Below are 19,393 nucleotides of genomic sequence, written 5' to 3'. Positions count from 1 at the left end.
ACAGTTACATTTGAGGGGATGGATGGATGGATGGATGGATGGATGAAAAGAGCAAACTAAAATTAAGTAAGACAGTTGCATGGAGCACAAAACTCTTTATTTCCTTGGATCTGTACTCCACATTGTTCTCAGTTTAGTTACGGTTCCCCCGCTGCTCTGCACAGAGAGCAACCCACCCAGTTCTCTACAGATTCAGTCACACACACTCTGCACTGCTCTGCCTCAGTATCCCATCACCACCCTGTTCAGTCCTACAGTAATTATTGGTCTTATATTGAACCACAGTCCCCTGTTTCATAACCAAAACCAACAACATTTTTAAGGGAAAAAATATGCACCTCAGATTTTTGAGCTAGAGCATCTCACTGAAATAAGACACTAGTCCATACTACTTCTTTGAGCAAACAATAAGTTGTATTACTGCCAAGTACTAGTAATAGTACCACCCTCCAAAATGCTATCTGCAGTATGGGGAGTTCCCATCCTAGAAAGCAGCACACACCCAAATACTACACATTTTATTTTTAGGTTCTGTTTACAACTTTTCTCTCCTTTAAAATAACCCAGAAGTGCTTCTGTGCCACCACTAACAACCCCTTGCAACAGAATACCTAAACTTAGCTCCCACACACCCCTGTTTATATATTTTACTTTTAGGATTTCTCTACCTCTCCTATATCCATTACTTTTTAGTAACACATGCTCCATGCTTTTTTCCCTTTCTATATGGTATACATGGTCCGATACTCTCTTTTCATGGGTAGTTGAATTTAATCACGTATGACCTGTTCTTAACCTAGAAAATATGACTTCTTCCATTCTGTATATTTAATCACAGTACATGTAAATACCCATTTAACAGAGCTGTGACCTTACACAGTGTATGGGCTCCGATCAAATACGGCAGCGTGAAATCGCTGTGACATCACGTGAACTATGAACAGAATGGACTTTACTCTCAATTGTTGAATTGACTCAATAAAAAGCCATTAAGTTGACTTGCCAGAATGCAGTATTTTGCTGAAATAACACAACTGACTCAATTATAAAAAACAAAAACAAAAAAAAAACCTTATTTGTGCAGTATCCAATTAAAGAGGATTCTTTTAAACCAACAATTTCATTTGTTTTTGAGTGCAGTATACAGGAAATTTCATTAAAACAGAATGGACTTAATGAGCATTTAAAGTTCATTTTTTAAAGAAGAGGAATATTCTGATCTTATAATTATCCAAAATACTAAAGCATTTCCCCCCCCCCAGTTTTTCTTCCCTTTCCTATGATCTTTATCACAACAACACACTTTAGAGGCTGCTCCACAAACGAGTGATTTGAGGTAGCATGCAAAAATAAGGCCTGAATATGAGCGGTGGTCGTGTTTTTTAAGTCTTTTCTTTTTTTATTCTGATTATAACATGAGTCAGTGATCAGCATTTATACCTTCAAAGCACATAATCTGCTGAGCTGATCATGCGTTTAGCTTGGGTAAGTGCAGCATTTATTGATGGTGAGTTGGCAGATAAAATGTGGTCAGTCTGTTATCTAGATTCACTCTGCTCCTGCATTCTTATGATGTTTTTGCTACCGAGATGTTCTTTTTGGTCTGCTTTAGATGTTGTTACTGACTTCCACTGATGATCCATACATGCAGTCATAGTTAGTGTTAGTAAGTGTTATAAAAAACTGTGAAACAAAACTCACACAGTATTCTCCAACTCCTTGGTGACAATGATTTTGTTCCCTTGCTACCTGGTTTTAGATGCATGTTGAAGGGTTCAAGACTGAAGAAACCTTGAACTGTTGAAAGATTGAGGTTAAGAGCTCCAGGGCTATACTCAGTTACTGAATCTTTGAACATAGCATGACTGAGTGTGAGGGACAGGTGTTCCTCGTAGAAAAGTCACAGCCCCAAAAGGCTGAGGAGCTTTGAAAAGCAAATCTCTCACAGTTTTGAACTTGAGCGGGGAGTACATCAACCTGTCCCCTGTATCCACGCATTGAAAGGCCTTTTGTTCGCTTCTATTCACTGTCATTATTCTTGTGCCCAAGCCACAATTCCATTGCATAAAGAAGCACCTACACTTGAGGGTGATTGTAAAATGTATGTGTTACAGAGACGCAGCCCTAACAATAGTCCACTTTCTTTTGTTAAATCCAGTACTGTTTTTTTTTTTTTTTAGGGGGGGGGTTGTTTTTTAATTTGACCTGCGTAAAGTAAAATCCAGGATTTGGTGAAGTGAGAAGCTGAAAAAATCTAAATGAAATAATTTGAAAGGTTACAGAGAATAAGGAAGCACATTACAAATGTACGCTCTGCCTAGAGATAGATGTCAATGGCCACACCCCCCTGAATCATATGAGAAAATGTCTTTGATGCACACTCCACATTTAAGATGTGTTTTAACTTTGAACTGAATAAAATTGGAGCCTGTGGGGTGAAGTGACATCAGCCTTTCATTTGGACACGTTTTTTCTGTATTACACGGCTGGACTCATAGCGCTTGCTTACAACATTACGGGAGTATTTTTTTGTTTGTTTGATAGGTTTGTATCATGAATGTGGGTTCTTATTGGCTAATTAAAAAGAATTAAGATAGAAAAAGTAAGGCTATGATAAACTATTGATACAGACTGTGATTGTTTCTCTCTAACAGATATCTTTTTTGCTCAGCAATGAAACCAGTGACATATTTATAGAATATTATTTTTCAAATACCCTTAGGAACAATTCACTGTCCTATTGTAGTTTATTAGCTGTATCGGTTTTCCTGCAGACACAACAGAATCGTTGTCAAACAATGGTATTTTGAGGCATCATTGACTTTTGGTGTCTGTGATAGAGGCTGTGATCCTTTGCTGTAGAGGAGAGTTTTTGCTGTAATGCTGGGATCTGTAATTTGACTGCAACCACATCGAGCACAACATGGAAGCTTGTTCTGAAATGGTCACGGGCATCGCAGCGGCAGAATATCAGGCGAAATGATGCTTCAAAGAAATCACTAGTGGTTTCCTAGCTCACAGCAGCCACCACCCCCAGTATTTCTTATGAACTTATTTATTTGTTTACTTTTTTGGCAGAGTTTCTCCTCAGATCATGGATTAGTAGAGATATTTGCTGGCTCATTTGCAGGCTAATTTGGTGGGTTTTATAGGCCCTTGTGGACAGTTTTGAGCTGTTATCTGTGGGGTTGCTTATCCACTCCCTGCCAGTGCCTCTGACAGTCTAAACCAACATCACATCAGGGCCCACCACTGAGACTCAGGGGCCTCAAAGCACGACATGGAGGAGGATGAGCCCTCCTCTTTGGAGGATTATCCAAACCTAGTGTTACAATTTCTGTCCCTCTTTTAGCAATATCCATTTAATGTAGAGTCCTATTTTATATGCTTGTGTTATTTTCAGAGAACAGTCATTCTTAAAATGGAATATAAGCTGCAATGCACTGATTCAATATTCTGAATCTTTTTCCGTGCACGAGTAATAGTTACTGTCCAGATTCAAGGATCCTGTATTAAATACAGTTTCTTACTCAATGCTATCATATAAATATGTAACATACCATTAAAACAAAACATCTACAAATCTCTTGTATCTGATGCTTTTTATGTTTCTCTTTTCTAGAAGCCTTGCAGTAAAATTTCAGATAGCTCTGAATGATCGGTTATCGTTGCGAAAGCAATTAGGGGTTGTTATTGAGGTTGAGGAAGCAGAGATCATAATGTGCTGTTGCCCCAGTCTCAGATAAAAAAAAATAATTAAATGTTCATGCTGAGAATTTTCTCATTAGCAGTCACCTCTGATATGTATGGTCTCTGACACAAATTCAGCTATGGAACTTTTAGTCCTACTTGATCTAACATTTATCAGTAAACACCAGCTATGGAAATTGAATATGTAAATATGTTTCTGTCACTTCATCATCCAAAGGTAGAAAACACTTTCTTATATTTAAGATGCAAAATCAAATCATGTTTTTTTTTATTGAACTCTCATGCATATTTCATCGTATATGTATAAAAGTACACAAGAAAAGAGCCAAAAGAGTCTCAGTGGATGCGGATGAAACGTGTCTATTAAATTTGTGTTTCTTTTAAAAGTCTTACCCGGGAATGATGTGAGTTCAGATGGTCCTTTGTGAGTATAATTATTTGTCAATACAGAGCGATTCAAAATAAGATTAGCATGCTTAAATATAAGATTATTTTCACACACATAAAGACTCATTGCGCTGGACAGCTCATGTTCTTCCTGGATTATTTATCTCTCATTGAAAATAGCTTGGCACAGTGAAAATTTCACAGCCTGTGAATTTTGAAGAAAATAGTTTGGGATATAAGCTTTACAGTTTTTTTTCTTCTGCCTTCAGAGGTTTCCCAAAAGTACTGCTGTCACACTGGAAACGCCAGTCTTATCGCAACTGTATGAATTGCCAGCTTCTGCAGTAGGTCGCACCAGAGCTGCAGTCTATCTGTCTGTCTTGCAGTGTGTGAATTACCAAATTCTGGCATAGATGCACTTTTAGAGGATTTAAACTGGTTTCTTACTAGCTAAGCTCTGTCTGTTGTTTACAGTAGGTTGGAAGTGTAACGCCTTTACCATTTTGTTCCGCGTAAGTGTAGTTCAGACGCATTTTCCCATTTAGCTTAGGTATGGATGGCAACCTGAGGCAGTATGTTTTCAAAATGTCAAGTTGAACAACTTAATCAGGTACTAGAAAATAAATTGACTTCTGTCAGTCAGCTGCCTGATAAACAGCCACTATAAAAATTTATACGCTACACTAGTTATGTGACTCTATAGCATACAACAGTTGCATGGCTGCGATAATATTATGTTCGCTTTTGCAAAAGTGAAGTGGAAAAGCGAGGACAAAAAAGAATATTTTGATTTTCCTAACATTGTTATAGTGTTAAGTTGAGCTTTAAGTCTTGTGTGCCCCTTTTGTCATTTGCTAAAAGACAGTGAGAGGCAGGAAAAGATTTTCTATAAGTTTGTTGTGGTGAGCTCAGCCTGCTTTGTTGGGGTCTGCTGGGGGAACTGCGTCGGAGCTGGTGACACTAACAGATGGATAATCTGATCAAGAAAGCTGGCTCTGTGATTGGCTACAAATTGGACATATTTGAAGATTTGTGGTCGAGAGGAGGTCACTGAAAAAAATAAATACCAATTTATAATACTGACCACACTGTTCACCGTTTACTGGACTGGCAACGGCGGACTTTCTTTGACAGACTGTTTCAGCTCTACTGCCAAAATTCAGTTAAACATTTATTGACATTTTAAAAACTTTTTTGCTTCTACTTTTTCTTTTTCTTAGTGCTGTTGATGTTATTATTATTAAATTATATTAACTGCTGTAGCAAACATATTCCCTAATCTCGGATAAATAAAGCTTTATTGTACCTTTTCTTATCACATAGTTGACTTCTAGACGTTCTGCTTTCTTCACACTGTACACATCCAAGAAAAGTATAGAAGTAAGATAGAACCGTAAATGTCTCATTTTATTCTAGAAAGTGACAGCTTCATGAATAATAATACAACCTGTAACAGCCAGAATGCAGTAAACAAAGGACTGAAAAAAGATTAGGCTTATGGCTCATATTTATCCATTAAATATTTATTGGACTCCATTCTTATCCTGCGGTTTAGCTCAGAACATCCTTTATGTAACAGAATGTATGTTTAATATGAACTAAAATGTCTCAAGGTAACATTACTGAGGTAACATTATACTAGGGCTGGGCAATTAATCCAGTTTCATTTTCAATTAGGATTTTATCTTCCAACAATTATGAGAACAAGATAACTGGGATAAAGCAATTATTGTTTTTACTGTATGTTCATTTTTCCTAAGTGTTTCACCTGTTTCTAAAAAGCAAACAAAAAAAACTAATAAAAAAAAACAAAAACAAAGCTGAGACGTTAAAGTCATAAAATGCTTCCATTAATGAACCTTCCAAAGGTTCATTAATGGCTGCTTAAAGCTGCCTGACAGTCGCTGGCTTGCTGCAAGTCCACTGCCGGCTGGGCCTGGACCACATCCCCCATTGCAGGAATTCTACTGTAGAGGCTGTTGGATGGTTGTGGGCCACCAGGGACCCTTCCGAGATTGGCTCTACCGTCGACCAGTTTGTGCTTCCATCCCCCTCTTTTTCTCCAGTTTTTCATTATTAATTAATTCATTTTTTCCCAGTGTTTTGCTTGAGGCAATCCCTTATAAAAAGGCCCATTTTTTTAAAGTTCATGACGTCCACTGCACTTATTTAACATTTGTCTGTAATTGGTAGTTATTCACCATAATTGTTGGTAAACAAACTGTTCAATGTTGTCTTATTTTAATTCTTAAATAATTCTTTTTAAAACGAAAAATTGTACACAAAGGACTCAATGCTCAACAACAGAATATATAAAATATTGGAAATTCTTATAATTTTTTGCTACTAGATTGACAAATTATTTAAAAATAATCATGATGTTTGTGCTGTTGTCCAAGTCCAAATTTGCAATAAAAATTGTTTTCCTTGCTGTGAACAATTGTTCCTTAGTAAAGGTGTTTTCTGTCTGCACAAAATATTCTTGCAACTGACATTCAACCAAGTATTGTTAACTACATACTTGGATGAATTATAAGAAGTACTTGGATGGTTGGAATATACTTATATAAGGTCGAAATTGTTTTCAAATTCAAAATACATTTATGCCCACATTTCTTTACTCTTTGTTTAACTTCTTGTGGTATAAACTAATCTTACTGACCATGTTGCTGACTCTTAGTGGCTTAACTTTTATCATGCTATGAATTATATAAGCACTTACAAACATAAGCCGCTTGACAGCATGTATTTTAGATAGCCTTTTGAACTGTCTTGCACTCAGTGGGAGCTGAACACACACACAAATCAATTCTTCAACACTGACAAAGTGTCTGAAATGAAAAACAGTGGGCTTTTATGTAAGCTATCTGGAGAGCATGATGAGAGGAGGATATCAGTTTTAACAGAGGTGTACTCTCTTTCATGAAAGCCTGCGTGTTACTCCGATGGCTATATACAACATCTGGTGGAATCATGTAAAATGTGTCCCTCTCAGTAAAGAATTTTACTGTATTATACAGTTTGGATTCCAGAAGAAAATTTGGAAGATGTAAAGGTTTTCAGTTTTTTGAGGCTGTGTTTAAGCTCTTTATTGTCTTTTATTAGGAATGTAGCTTTTTCTTAAGGGTATACTTTAGAATTTTATTAGGCAAGCCCTAGAATGCACTGAGGAATGGCAGGATGGGGATGGTGTTATCTTTGTTCAGCAAGGCCCGAGGCAAGCCACATGTAGCCCTAATGAGTCGCTTACAATTTCAGGCTCTGCTTGCTCTCAAACACCAAAAGTAAACTTTTGTCTTTTTTCCCCCTCACTATTCGGGGACCTTAAGAGGATTGTGGGATCATTATTTATTCATGCCATTGTGTTTATTCACCAGCCTCTTTGTGCGATGGAAGAGGGAATGGAGCAGCCTGTGCAGACGAAGTAAAAGCTGATAATTATCCACTATTAGTATTGTTTTTTCAGCCATGGTTTAAGTCGGCTCAGTTGATGATCGAGCTATGATAGAGGCCGCGAAACATCCATTTAAAGCAGATTACCATGTGCACAACTTTGAAGTTTGGAATCCTCTGCTGAGGATTCTCCAAATGGGCGTGATGCGTTTATAAGCCTGTTTTTACTGCACTTTTTCTGTGCAGTTAGAGAAGATGTCTTGTCACAGTGTCACTTGCGAACAGTTGTGTCGACCAGGAGATCCTTGAAAACAGCCATCACAGGCCTGCAGGATGTCGTTAACAGTGAGAGGTGAGGAGATTGGAACCTTTACTTTTCATCCTAGAACAAAGAAAACCCTGGGGATGCTTAAATGGGGTTGTATGGAGGGATTTAGCAATGTCAGACTGCCTCAGAAGTAGCACTGATTCAAAAGACCAGCGAAGTAAATTGTAAAAAAAAAAAAAGGGGGGGGGGGGGGGGGAATGGGATTGGGCCTAAAGACCAAGGAGTCTTGAAAACGTTTGCTCAGTTAAAAAACACAACAACAAAAAAACGGTGCATCAGCTTAGCTGTCTCAGCATGTTCAGTTGGCCTGCACACTGTGTTCTCCGTTTATTCTAGGTGTCAAAACATTCCTTAAGGGTAACACAAAAAAGGTTGAAGCTTGCCGTTCAGCGGGATTTAGGGTTTCTCTTCGAACAGAAAAAAGTCTCCTCAGTTGATTTCAGTTTTAAATACCGAGTCTGATTCATTTCTCTGTTTGTCACAGAAAAGTAAGAACAGATGGTGTCTTTCAGCTGGATAGCGGGGCACACAAGTTTTCTTCTTTTCCTTCCAGCACAGAAAAATAGAGTGGACTGGATGCAAGAGAGTGGCAGCAGCCAAGCAGGGATGTGGGTAGAGGATGACTGGGGAGAGAGTCTGTGGTTCTAACCCAGAGAGGAAATGCCTAATCTCTAATCTAAGACACTCTGGCCTCCTGTTCATCTTCCTAGGTGATACCCTGGAATGCATCTGTCTTTTCTGCGGTCTGCTAATGCTGCTGATTTTTTTTTATCTTAGTTAGAGATTCTCCTCCTTCCCCATGCGGATGAATAGATTAAAACTGCCTAAGATGTTAAATTAGTCTTAGGCCCATTGCCTGTAAATATACTAATGAAAATTACCCATTTGATCTAAATCACTAACTATTTCTAGCATTTTACTGCTATTACTACGATATTTGCATTAATGATCGATGATGAGATTTTTTCTCTTGTTTTCTGGATTTATTCTTTTCATCCATTTATAATTCAGCATTTGTCTCTTTAAGAGCATACAGTTGTTGTAAGTAATGGATGCTTTGCTTAAAGTGCTGATAGAAGTGTAGTGGTGAAAGTCTTAAATGGAATTGTTTCTTCTGTGGGCATACTGTTTTATTACAAGACAGTATAATTTCCATTTTCTCAGTAATGGTTAGCCCCGTCTATAAAGAAAAAAGACATTTATGTGTTTTTACAGTTTATTTTCAATCATACATTTGGTTCACTCTCGTTATTATGATATTGATTCCTCACAGGTAAATGGCACCATCAGAGAGATATTTATCAATTTTTCAATGCTGGTTCATAAAAGCTTGTTTCCCACTTCCTCTGCAAGCGAGGCTATGGTTCTATTGTGGAGTTGGGGTAAGGAGGAGGACTTGATGTCACATAGAATTGCACCAAATCAATAAGCAAAGTCTTGTTGTCACACAGCAGACATGTTTTGTGTAATCTTGAGTATTGCAAAGGAGCTTGATGATCTTTGTAGTATCACAGTTAAAAAAATATATACCACATATGTTTACAGTACGGTTTATCGCTTGGTTTTGGTGAGTTACTTTTATGACTCTGTCCCCTTAAGCTGCAAATTTGCTTTTGTTTACACTTCTTTTCTTTCTCTTTTTTTCTTTTCCTAAAGTGAGATCACTTTTCAAGTGTTAATTTTATCAAAAGGCTAGTTGTTGCTTGCAGCAGTATCATAGAACACAATTATGTCAATTTGGGAATTCTAATAATAATGCACAAGAGAAAATTAAGCTGCCTTGTTGGCCGTATTGCCTGTAGAACTGTGATTAGTTAAATTACCAGAGCACACATGAGTATTCAAGATACATCTTGTAGTCTTGTAATCTAATCCTGATAACTTTTTACATGCCTTATTACAAAATCTGTTGTTTCCATTGATCTTATCCTCACAAATATTTGTCAGAAGAAAATGTAAAATGTTTATATTCAGCAAAAAATTACGGATAATATGGTCATTAAAAGATTATATACATTTTTGGAAATACAAAAATGAGCAAATTAATTTTTGTAACTGCGTTGGTTTTTAAACATTGCTTTTTGTTGATCTTTTGTAACATTTCCACCTGCTTTTGCTTGTATTTTTACTGAATCTCTGAGATTGTCAGTGACACAATGGCAATATTAACACCACATTTTCATATTCTCGAAATTCATTATAAAGTAAAATATGTGATATAGTTAATGAGAATACATTTGATAACACCCAAGTAGAAAAAAAAGAATCAGACTTCCTTATTAATGGAGTCGGCTCTTTATCAGTCTTTTTAAAGACCTTGTGTCACACAACATTCCCCGGACAACTTAATCCTAAATGGTTAACACAGTAAATATGGCCACTCGAGCTTTAAGCAACAAGACGTTATGAGGGGGGAAAAACTTGGAAAGCTGAAAAGGGAATTGCAGATGCTCAGGTAATTTAAAGGCTATTAACTATCCAATTAAAGCACCTTGGTGGCCAAAGCACCTTGTAGGCAAATAAAACTCAATTAATAGACCATTATTTGTATTTGGTTTGGAATAATAGGCTTATTTATAAAGCCAGCTGTTTTCCTTTGAAGAGAATATATCCTTAATGCTTCTCAGCAAACTCACAACAGTCACTGTTGTATTAATTTGTTTTGATAGCTTAGTTTGAAAAGCACGAACACTTGTGAGTCATTTTTTTCTAGAAGTAAAGCTTTAATACTGCTGAAGTACCTTTATTTTTACCCACTCTTGTTTAGCAGAGACACTGGCAAAGACACTAGATTTTTGCTCCATAAAGTGTAAGTAAAGATTTCCTATAGTAGACACGGAAGTAGATGCTTGCTTCTGATTTTGGAAGATTTAATCAAGACTATCGGTGGTGGTGTGCATAATCACATTTCACCGTGTGCCACTCAAATTAGACACTGCAGAAGCAACGCATACCTGCAGCCTTCAGATGGGTCCAAAGACAGCTAATCAAGAGAAAAGGAGGACCTTCATAAGTGAAATCTGGCACATAATAATCAAATCAAAATAAATAACAAAACTCTGTGCATAGATGACTGATGATTGGCAACAGTACAATTAAAGTTGAGCACAGCGGAAAACATACGTATTTGTTAGACATAAATTTAGAGGAGAACTTAAAGGTGCTCCTTCTCCAAGTAATGATGTAAACAGTACAGAGCCTTTGTGCTGCACCCATTGCATGTTTCTGATTAGGTCCTTACTGTGATTAGTGCAAAAGATGCTGAAAATTGCACTTCACTAACATCACCAACCACCATCAGCAGATTGGTGCAAAATGCCAAGTAGGTGCAGACAAGGAACAAAACCACTGTGGTGTAGAGACGAGCACTTTGCATGTATGTGCACACAGAAAAAATAGAGCTGTCCATTTCCATTTGACCTCCACGTTTAAACACAGTTGGAACACTTACAGCAGCAGGGAAAATCAGAATATTCACGATCAGGCCCGCTGATGATGGCTGAGGATAAAATTCAGCAGCCGAAAATATGACAAAAGCTTTATTCATGGCATAACATCTTGGAGTGAATCCTACTCCACCTACACTGGATGACAAAATTGGTGCCAGGAGCAAATTACATAACATTTTACTGATCTGCCAATGACAACCTGCCAACCTTTCACATACTCCTGTTCAAATGGTACCACACAACCGTCCAAGCCAATTTGTTGACACATAATATTACTTGTTTGTTCTTTTTTGTCTATTTGTCTATTTTTTTTTGCTTTTTGGACCTTTTTGGGTTGGGGGCGGGGTTGCCATATTATCATTGTACAATGCTGTGATTAAATTAAATTACGATTAGCATTACAATAAATGATTCTACCTTTACTACAGTCTTATATGACCACCATTGTTCAACACAATGTGCATTTTACAAAGAGAATAGCTATGTGATGATGACACTCAGTCTCCTCTGAGACTCTGAGTCATACTTCTGTGTCCTATATGCTTAGTGCCCTTAGCTGCAGTTTTTAAGTAAACATAATTCAGACGAGTGACTCCATTCATCATGGAGTCACTCGTCTGCTCCAGCCTTCCTCTGTGTGGTGGCTGTATTTAACAAAAGCAGTCATAGACCTGGTTTATCATGTTGCGTAGCTGAAGAATGGCACATTTTGTCTCCAGGAATATGTCTTATTTTCTCTGTATAACTTCCGACTTTTATATCAGTCGGTGGTAAAATAAGAAAGATTAGTTAAGTTTGGAGAGAAAACAGGTTTGAATATCAGGACTCTGTTGATTCTTCTTATTCGACTTTCTTTTCACTTGATTACATCCTCCCTCTAAATTACATTCTTTGTTTACCTGATTTCATTTCCTCTCTCTTAGCATGTGAAGCCTCCTCAAATAAAGGAATTTTTAAACATAAATTTTCTTTTTTTGTTTGTGCTGATTCTGCTTCTCATTCATGCACAAATGTAATCATTCTGATTAGTTTCGTAGCTTCTCAAGGCCAAAATGTGCATTACAGTCTGTACACATAATAGTTGTAGTTCTTAAATATGTTTGGTAATGCCTTTGCTTGTCTGTAGTCACTTCTGAACTCACATAATAATCAGAGGCATAATATACAAACAGATCTGGAGCAGAAAGTGTGGCTACAAATGCTTTTTATGTTGCTGTTGGTTTGAGTGACATAGCACATAGCTGATTATTGCTAAATAATAAATCATCAGTTTTCCAGCTTTTTATTTCTGTAATTTTAAATTGGTTATCCTGGTGTTTTTTTTATAGTGTTTATTTCTGTCTGTCTCTCTCTCACTCACTCACACACACACACACACACACACACACACACACACACAGTAACACACAATTTGGATGCCTTACATGTTTGTCACCTTACCCTGTGACACTGTGAATACTGTTTCTTTCACCATTTTGTGACATTTATTACACTACAGCCATTTTCACACATGAACTGTCATGTAGCACATTGAAGGAGATAGTCTGCACTACTGGAAGTAGTCTTATTTATTTATTTGTATTTATTTATTTATTTATTTTTTGGATGAGGAAGCTTCCTGGATAGAATGTGTGGGAGGCAACACACTCTCTTACTAGCAGCTAATACAGCAGACAATTAGCTGCACTATTTGTACATCAGTGCAATAAGACATCACACGGACTTAGGTAGGTGTATTAGGTAGCTGACAAGTTGAAGACTGGCTAATTTCCCGTCTTACTGTTTCAGACATTTACATTCTCCTTTGCACCTCCGGTGTAGAGAAGTTCACGGCTGCAGCACATGTGTAAAAAGAGCTTAAAGCTTAATGCAGGGTGAGATGCTATTATAGGGATTTGTGAACCAGTATACGGTAGATTCTGTAACAGTTTCCAACTCTAGAATGATTGAAAAAGGCAGTGTAAAACAGTGTTTAAGAAAGGTAAAGGTGAAAATTGGTATTTTGCATAAACTAATTAAATAAAAATAGAAAGTAAGTCAGATAAGCACAGCATCATCTTGACAAAATTCCATTACACAGATCCCAAAGATCTGTGTAATGGAATTTTAACTAGTGCAGCCAGAGCACTAGTGATGAAGCAAATGAAAAATCCTAAAACAGCTAAAAAAAAAAAAAAACTTTTCTTGATTTTCTTTTCTATATGTTTTTTCTACTGTTCACAAACTTGCCTTGCCCATTTGGAAACCCCCTCGTGCTGCACTCGTCAGTTACTGTAAAAAATTTAGATTTAGCCCAGAATAGCGGCAGAGTGCAGATGTGATGTCACCACTCATGGAGCATGGACATGGAGCTCTGCCACTGAAGATGCAAACTTCTTTTTTGTTGATTTGTGAATTTCTTAAACAGTTTAACAATTGAATTCAGTTCAGTTCAATACAGTTTCATTTACATAGCACCAAATCACAACAACAGTCACCTTAAGGTGCTTTTATTGTAAGTTAAAGACCCTACAATATAAGAAAGAAACCTCGATAATCACACAGCCCCTATGAGCAAGCAGTTGGAGACAGTGGGAAGACAAAAATCCTTTTTAAGAGGAAGAAACATCTAGTAGAACCAGTTTCAGCGAGGGGCAACAATCTGCTGTGACCAGTTTAAAGTGTAATGAAGGTGAGATCAAAGAGACAGGAGAAAAGGAAAACTATGAAGAGAGAGAGTGAGAGCTATAGTTTAATAATTGCTAATGATTAAGTACAGCAGTGATGTATAAACACACAGAGGTGATTCTACCAAAGAATCTTATGCTCCCGTTTGCATGATGTAGCCCATGCCCATTACTAGTCTTTGGTCACTTTTTGCTTATTTATTTTAAACTGTAGGATTATAAAAAGAATTGATCGAATTTTTTCATCATACATTTGCATGTTTATACTGCTGCTAGGATCATGTCTGTAATTCATACACCACATACAGTTTTTTTTCTTTGACCTGTAGAACTGTAACATATAAAATCTTTTAATTATTATTTTTAAAAAGCCTCACAGTGCTTCAGCTTTTGTCTTTTTTCTGATTTCAAGTGACTTTTGATAACTCACTGCATAACTTTTATACAAATTCCATTTCATATAAGCGTATTTTTATTCATATGAAACCTATATTCTATATCCACCCATATCCACCAAGTGGTGTAGCATTACGCTTGTGTAGTGTTGTTGCTTCCTCTGTTTCAGCCTTACCTGTTGTGTTTGTCAGATTATCATTTTAAATAATTAGCCATTCATTCGATTCTGTTTTCACACTTTATTCTGACACATCTGAGCATTTTTAATAATAGTGTTATTAAAATGAATATAATTGAATGATACTGAAAGTAAAAGGTTTTAGAATGTTTGTTTACAGAGGGGGTTACATGCATTTAATGCAAGAATGTTACATTATTAGTAGGTTCCTTTAGTTTAGAACAACCCAAATCTATTGAAATACATTTTGTCAGCAGTTATATAGGGAGCAAGCACTAAAAGCAACAATGTATTTAGCAGATTTCCTTACCTACAGATTACACTTATTTGCCTGTTCTTGTAATTGGCTTGCTAATGAGTAGATTAAGACCTTAAATGCAGTGGGTGGTCATCTGTTTTAGCAGTTGGGACAAACTAGGCAGTAAAAGGCACTTCCTGAAGCTGTCAGAAGCTACAGCAGTTGGGCATGGTCCAAGGGGTCCTAAGTAAAGGTTCCCTTTTGCTGCTGTAATATAGTGAGCGAAGGCAAAAGCAATCAACTCTGGCAGCCAGAGAAACTTCTCTGGCCATCTCAAGCTGTGGCTTTCTGTCTGCAGAGGCCTTGTGTCTGGCTTCAGGTGGATGTGGTGTGGATAAGGCAGTATTAATGAAATGCAGTGAGACAGTAGAACCTTTGTGTGCAAGAGTAATGGCTTCTGAACATGACTACCTTGACCTCATTTAAGTTATGACTTTGACCATGTTTAGAGGACTTTAATCTTTTCTGGTCTCAGTGATGAATTCTCTCTTAGAGGAAAATGCAGTAATATTCAGTCCAAGACCCTTGTGCAGCTCATCTTTGTATTTTCCGTCAAGCATTTCAGTCCTACGGTTGATCTTAAATAGCGTCAGGTAGTAGCTTGTCAAGTGGTACTTGATTTAGCAGCACAGAGTTGTTTTTTGATACTAATACATGTCTTAGATGAATCCCGTTGAATCAGCCGTGATAATGCTCTTTGCTACAGCTTTTCCTCTCGCCGTTATACATTCCTGCACATTCAATCACAGCAGTGTCTTGGCCATTAACCCACAGCAGGACCACTATGCCTCAGCACCCATTACTGAACCGGCATTAGAGAGTTGAGAAAAAAAATGAAGTGTCTGGTGTGAAGCGTGTGTAAAGCACAAACTGTGACCCTCTGAAGCAGTGGACGTTTACTGCTTGTGTAGGGCTGTGGCTGATATGTTAATATCACTAATTGTTTCCTAATTAGATGCGAGTCAGTGAGTCGTGTTTTAATACTCTTCAGGGATCATTACAGACATAGACGAAAATCATCTCTCCTGATAAATGACAATCAGGTCAGCTGGAATTTCAACATCAAGACAGTAGGACTGATGGAAAAATGGGGAGAGCGCCATACTGATGGCTTTTGTGCGCTGTAGTCATGTTACTTAAGCAGTGTTATTTTCAGCGCACTGCAGAGGTCCATCAAAAGTTAATTACACATTAATAGGAGGTCTTTGTGGAGATTTAACATTCCCTGACAGCATGTGATTGGAGCCAATAAGGCTTAACAGACAAAACTGTACCATATTCAGATGTAAGAGTTATGGAAATATATTGAAATATAATGAGATGACTCATGCTTTAAAGGCAATTGACCTCTCTGACAACTATGCTGTTTTATTTTTTATATTACTGACAAGCAGAAAAGCTAAGATGGACACAGTGTACATACGAAAAAGGAAGGATTGGTTCAGGTTGGATTCATTTCTTGACTGGCAGGGGTTTTATATATTTCCACAGGAGGGGGTATTAACAGTCACCAGAATGAGGGACATATTCATATGCTTGCTGCACAGTGCGTAAATTTGATCTCTAATCATTTATCTCTCAGTGTAACTTTTGTAGTTTGGAGAATGGCAGTTATGCTAGATAACGGATGTGAAGAGAGGTTGTTTAGAATTTGAGGAGTTTTTAGATTCATAGTAATTTGACAGGCTCCTGATGGGATGCATATTTGCTGTGCTGTAATGTTTCCATACACCCTAACACGTCACCTCTGTTTTCCTCTTTTTGTTTTTTTTCCCTTTGCTTTTGGATTTGTGCATTGTAACCTGTAATTATCCCCCCTTTTTTGCATTAAACATCCCAAAAAGGTGTTTTGTTGTTTTTGTTTCTCTAAACCAGTGCCAGGCATTTGCCTTTTCTATTCTATCTCAAAGTCATTTCAGCTGTTTGTATTGTTCTTCCCAGCTGGGATGAGGTGGCGGAGACAAAGGCAGATGTGTCCCTGTTTGTTTTTGAAGTGTCAGAGTTAAGTCTTGCATGTGTGTGTGTGTGTGTGTTCTGCTTCTGTGTGATGTTGCCTGTGTTTGGGTGTGTTTCATTTCCCCCCCATGTGTTGTCTCTGTTTGTGGTCCACAGGTCCTCCGCTGCATTGTTCATCCGCCTCCTCCTCCCCTGTTGAGCAGCTCCATTACCCTCCCCCTTCCATTGCAGCCAATGAGAGCCAGGGAGGGTTGCTAGGTAACTGTGCGGCTCAGCCAGCCCAGGACTCTGACTCTGAGGATGAGTTTGGCCCCAATTCATTCTTAGTTAAAACTGGCTCAGGGAACCTGTATGCTCCTGCTACCGCTACTGCTGATGGTGAGTTGGTTTTCAAACTACTGTTGCTTTGTGGAGGTTAGCCTTCCCCTGCTCCTGGATATGTTGTGTTATAGGTCATGTGGATGGCTATAGGCAAGAAAATGTCCCTTTTTTCTGAGCACCATGAGAGAGAGTAGAAACTTTTGAGTCGATATGTAGCCTCAGGAAATGCACAGCACTCTCTGAAGCAAGGTCTGCAAAGTTCAGAGCCTCACACAAAGAGATGGACGATTTTGGTTCAGCAGGAGATATTTGTCACAGATATTTCTCTTCAATTTCAATGTTTGATGGTGAGAGTATCCATCTAAAAATCCCTCAAAAGCAGCTGCATGCAACCTCCACACCTCAGACAAGAAATACAAAAAAGACAGTACTGAGACAGTACTGAAGTACTGAAATGTAGTCCTTGCCATATCCTACTCTGAAGTCTGAGTGGTCTGAAGTTATGTTAAAACAGTTTTAAAATAAACACTGTCATTTTTTTTTATTTAAATAGCATAGCAAAACATGGTTTTTGAGCTAGATTGAGTCTAAAGAGTCCCAACATGATTTCTTATTAATAAATGTCAGCTAATTATTCCTCATGAAACGCAATGTCTCCTGCTGTTAACTTAACACTCACTCAGACTGACAGACTCACATGGTGTTAGGAGATGACAGAAATGTAGTGAGTGTAAAATATTTACAGTATGTTTACCAAGCAGCAGTCAGACTATGTTATTCACACTATCAGTAGTTAACTTTCATTTATAATGATATATCTTTTTTATTTGCATGAGTTGTGTGTGCAGGTAAATGTAATTTGGCTGGTCTAGAGGCTGAAATTATGGTCATATATTATTTGTTTGTTGCTGCATTGTACTATTCTGGTTGCTACAAATTCAGAGACTTTTGCTTAGACCTTCATTTTCAGTATAAAAAGTTATTTCTTTGTGTTTATGAAACATTATGAAACTTATCACTCACATCTGCATGCTAAATAAGATGCTTTAGAGTTGTTTTAATGTCGATGTCTTTCAGCTACTGTACATCTGTTACTGGTGGAGTAAACCCAAAGGAAAATTCAAAAAATTGAAATATCTGATCAATCTTACAAATCAAATACTAAAGGGTTAGCTCACAGAGCTCCAAACTACCCCAGCTGCCTGTTTAGAAAGCCCGGAGAAGGAGCTATTAATCCCATCGCAAATCTCAACACTAATTCCTCAGTAGCAACATGCTGGTCACCCAACAGTGACATGACTGTGCTGAAGGGGACATGGGTGGGGGGAATGGCCTTTAAAGCAGCAGATTTGTCTCATAACAATGACACTGATTTGCATAGGTACATCGTTTAGGTTGGCCTCTGGCTGTCAGTAAGGGGTTGGAGACTACCGATGAGGAATGTCCCCCACCAGTAGCTTTGGTCATCTCAGGTTTTGTAGGACTGATTGTTAAACTGCAAAGTAGAGCAAGTTTCTATGTGCCCTTCATATACAATTTCATATAACAGTACACCAGAGCTCTTAATATTTCCATGCTTGTCTGTTCTGAGAAACTTGTAAATATTACTTAGTGCTTGGCAAAATGGGCTTTGCTTGAGATTCTTCATTAATGAATGTTATTATTTAGTTCTACACAATGTTTGACAGTAAGAAGCGACGTACAGTTATATAAGAGGAAATAGCCTTCGTTCTTCAGCTAACTTAAACCACCTAATGAGTTATGTAAGCTTGTTTGTTGCCTGTCTCTTCAGTCATTCTATAGTCTTGCAGATTTTCTTTTAAAATTCAAATTTGGAGAACTGTCTGTGTAGTTTGTGTCAAATAATTAGTGGCAATGTTATCATGAGCTACATAAATGTATCTGCCATTGAGCGTGCATGAGTGTTGTATACACAAAATGACATAGCCAATATAATTAACCAGATTACACATTTCTATATTTGTTTAATTAAACATCTGGAAAAATAATTCAAATGTTTTCTGTTTTATTCTCTTTTTATGGATAAAAAAGGTTTCATGTTACTAAATGTAAATGTGAATTTGGCATGCATCTCAGGTTTCAGTGAGAATTGCATGAGCAAAAAAAAAAAGGTAATTTAAAAGCCACCATGGCAAAAATGACTGGAATATCAAATCAGATCTTTTTTTTAATGCAGGTCAGTTGTAGAAGACAAATTCAAAGTCAGGGTTAACAGACTGTAGCAAAATAAATAAATAAATAAATAACATTATTATTGGCAGCAAACAACCACAGAAAATTTGCATGCCA

At 37.4% G+C, this 19,393-nt stretch overlaps 1 protein-coding gene across 12 annotated transcripts in view; it reads left to right on the top strand.

The window, feature by feature from the left end:
* The window catches only part of tenm4 (teneurin transmembrane protein 4), a 144,182-nt gene that overhangs the window by 37,987 nt on the left and 86,802 nt on the right, over positions 1-19,393 (top strand). For 9 of the 12 annotated variants that reach the window (XM_082503111.1, XM_082503109.1, XM_082503108.1 and 6 more), the window contains one exon: positions 16,919-17,140. The exons of the other annotated variants lie outside the window; for them this stretch is intronic. In XM_082503111.1, coding sequence (XP_082359237.1) covers positions 16,919-17,140 — 222 coding nt within the window. The remainder of the gene's footprint in view (positions 1-16,918; positions 17,141-19,393) is intronic. 12 annotated transcript variants of the gene reach the window in all.

This window comes from Aulonocara stuartgranti (assembly GCF_965226115.1).
Source record: "Aulonocara stuartgranti genome assembly, chromosome: 14".
Classification (NCBI taxonomy): Eukaryota; Metazoa; Chordata; class Actinopteri; order Cichliformes; family Cichlidae; genus Aulonocara; species Aulonocara stuartgranti.
Note: the sequence above shows the minus strand (reverse complement) of the source record. Positions and strands in the feature narration are given on the sequence as shown.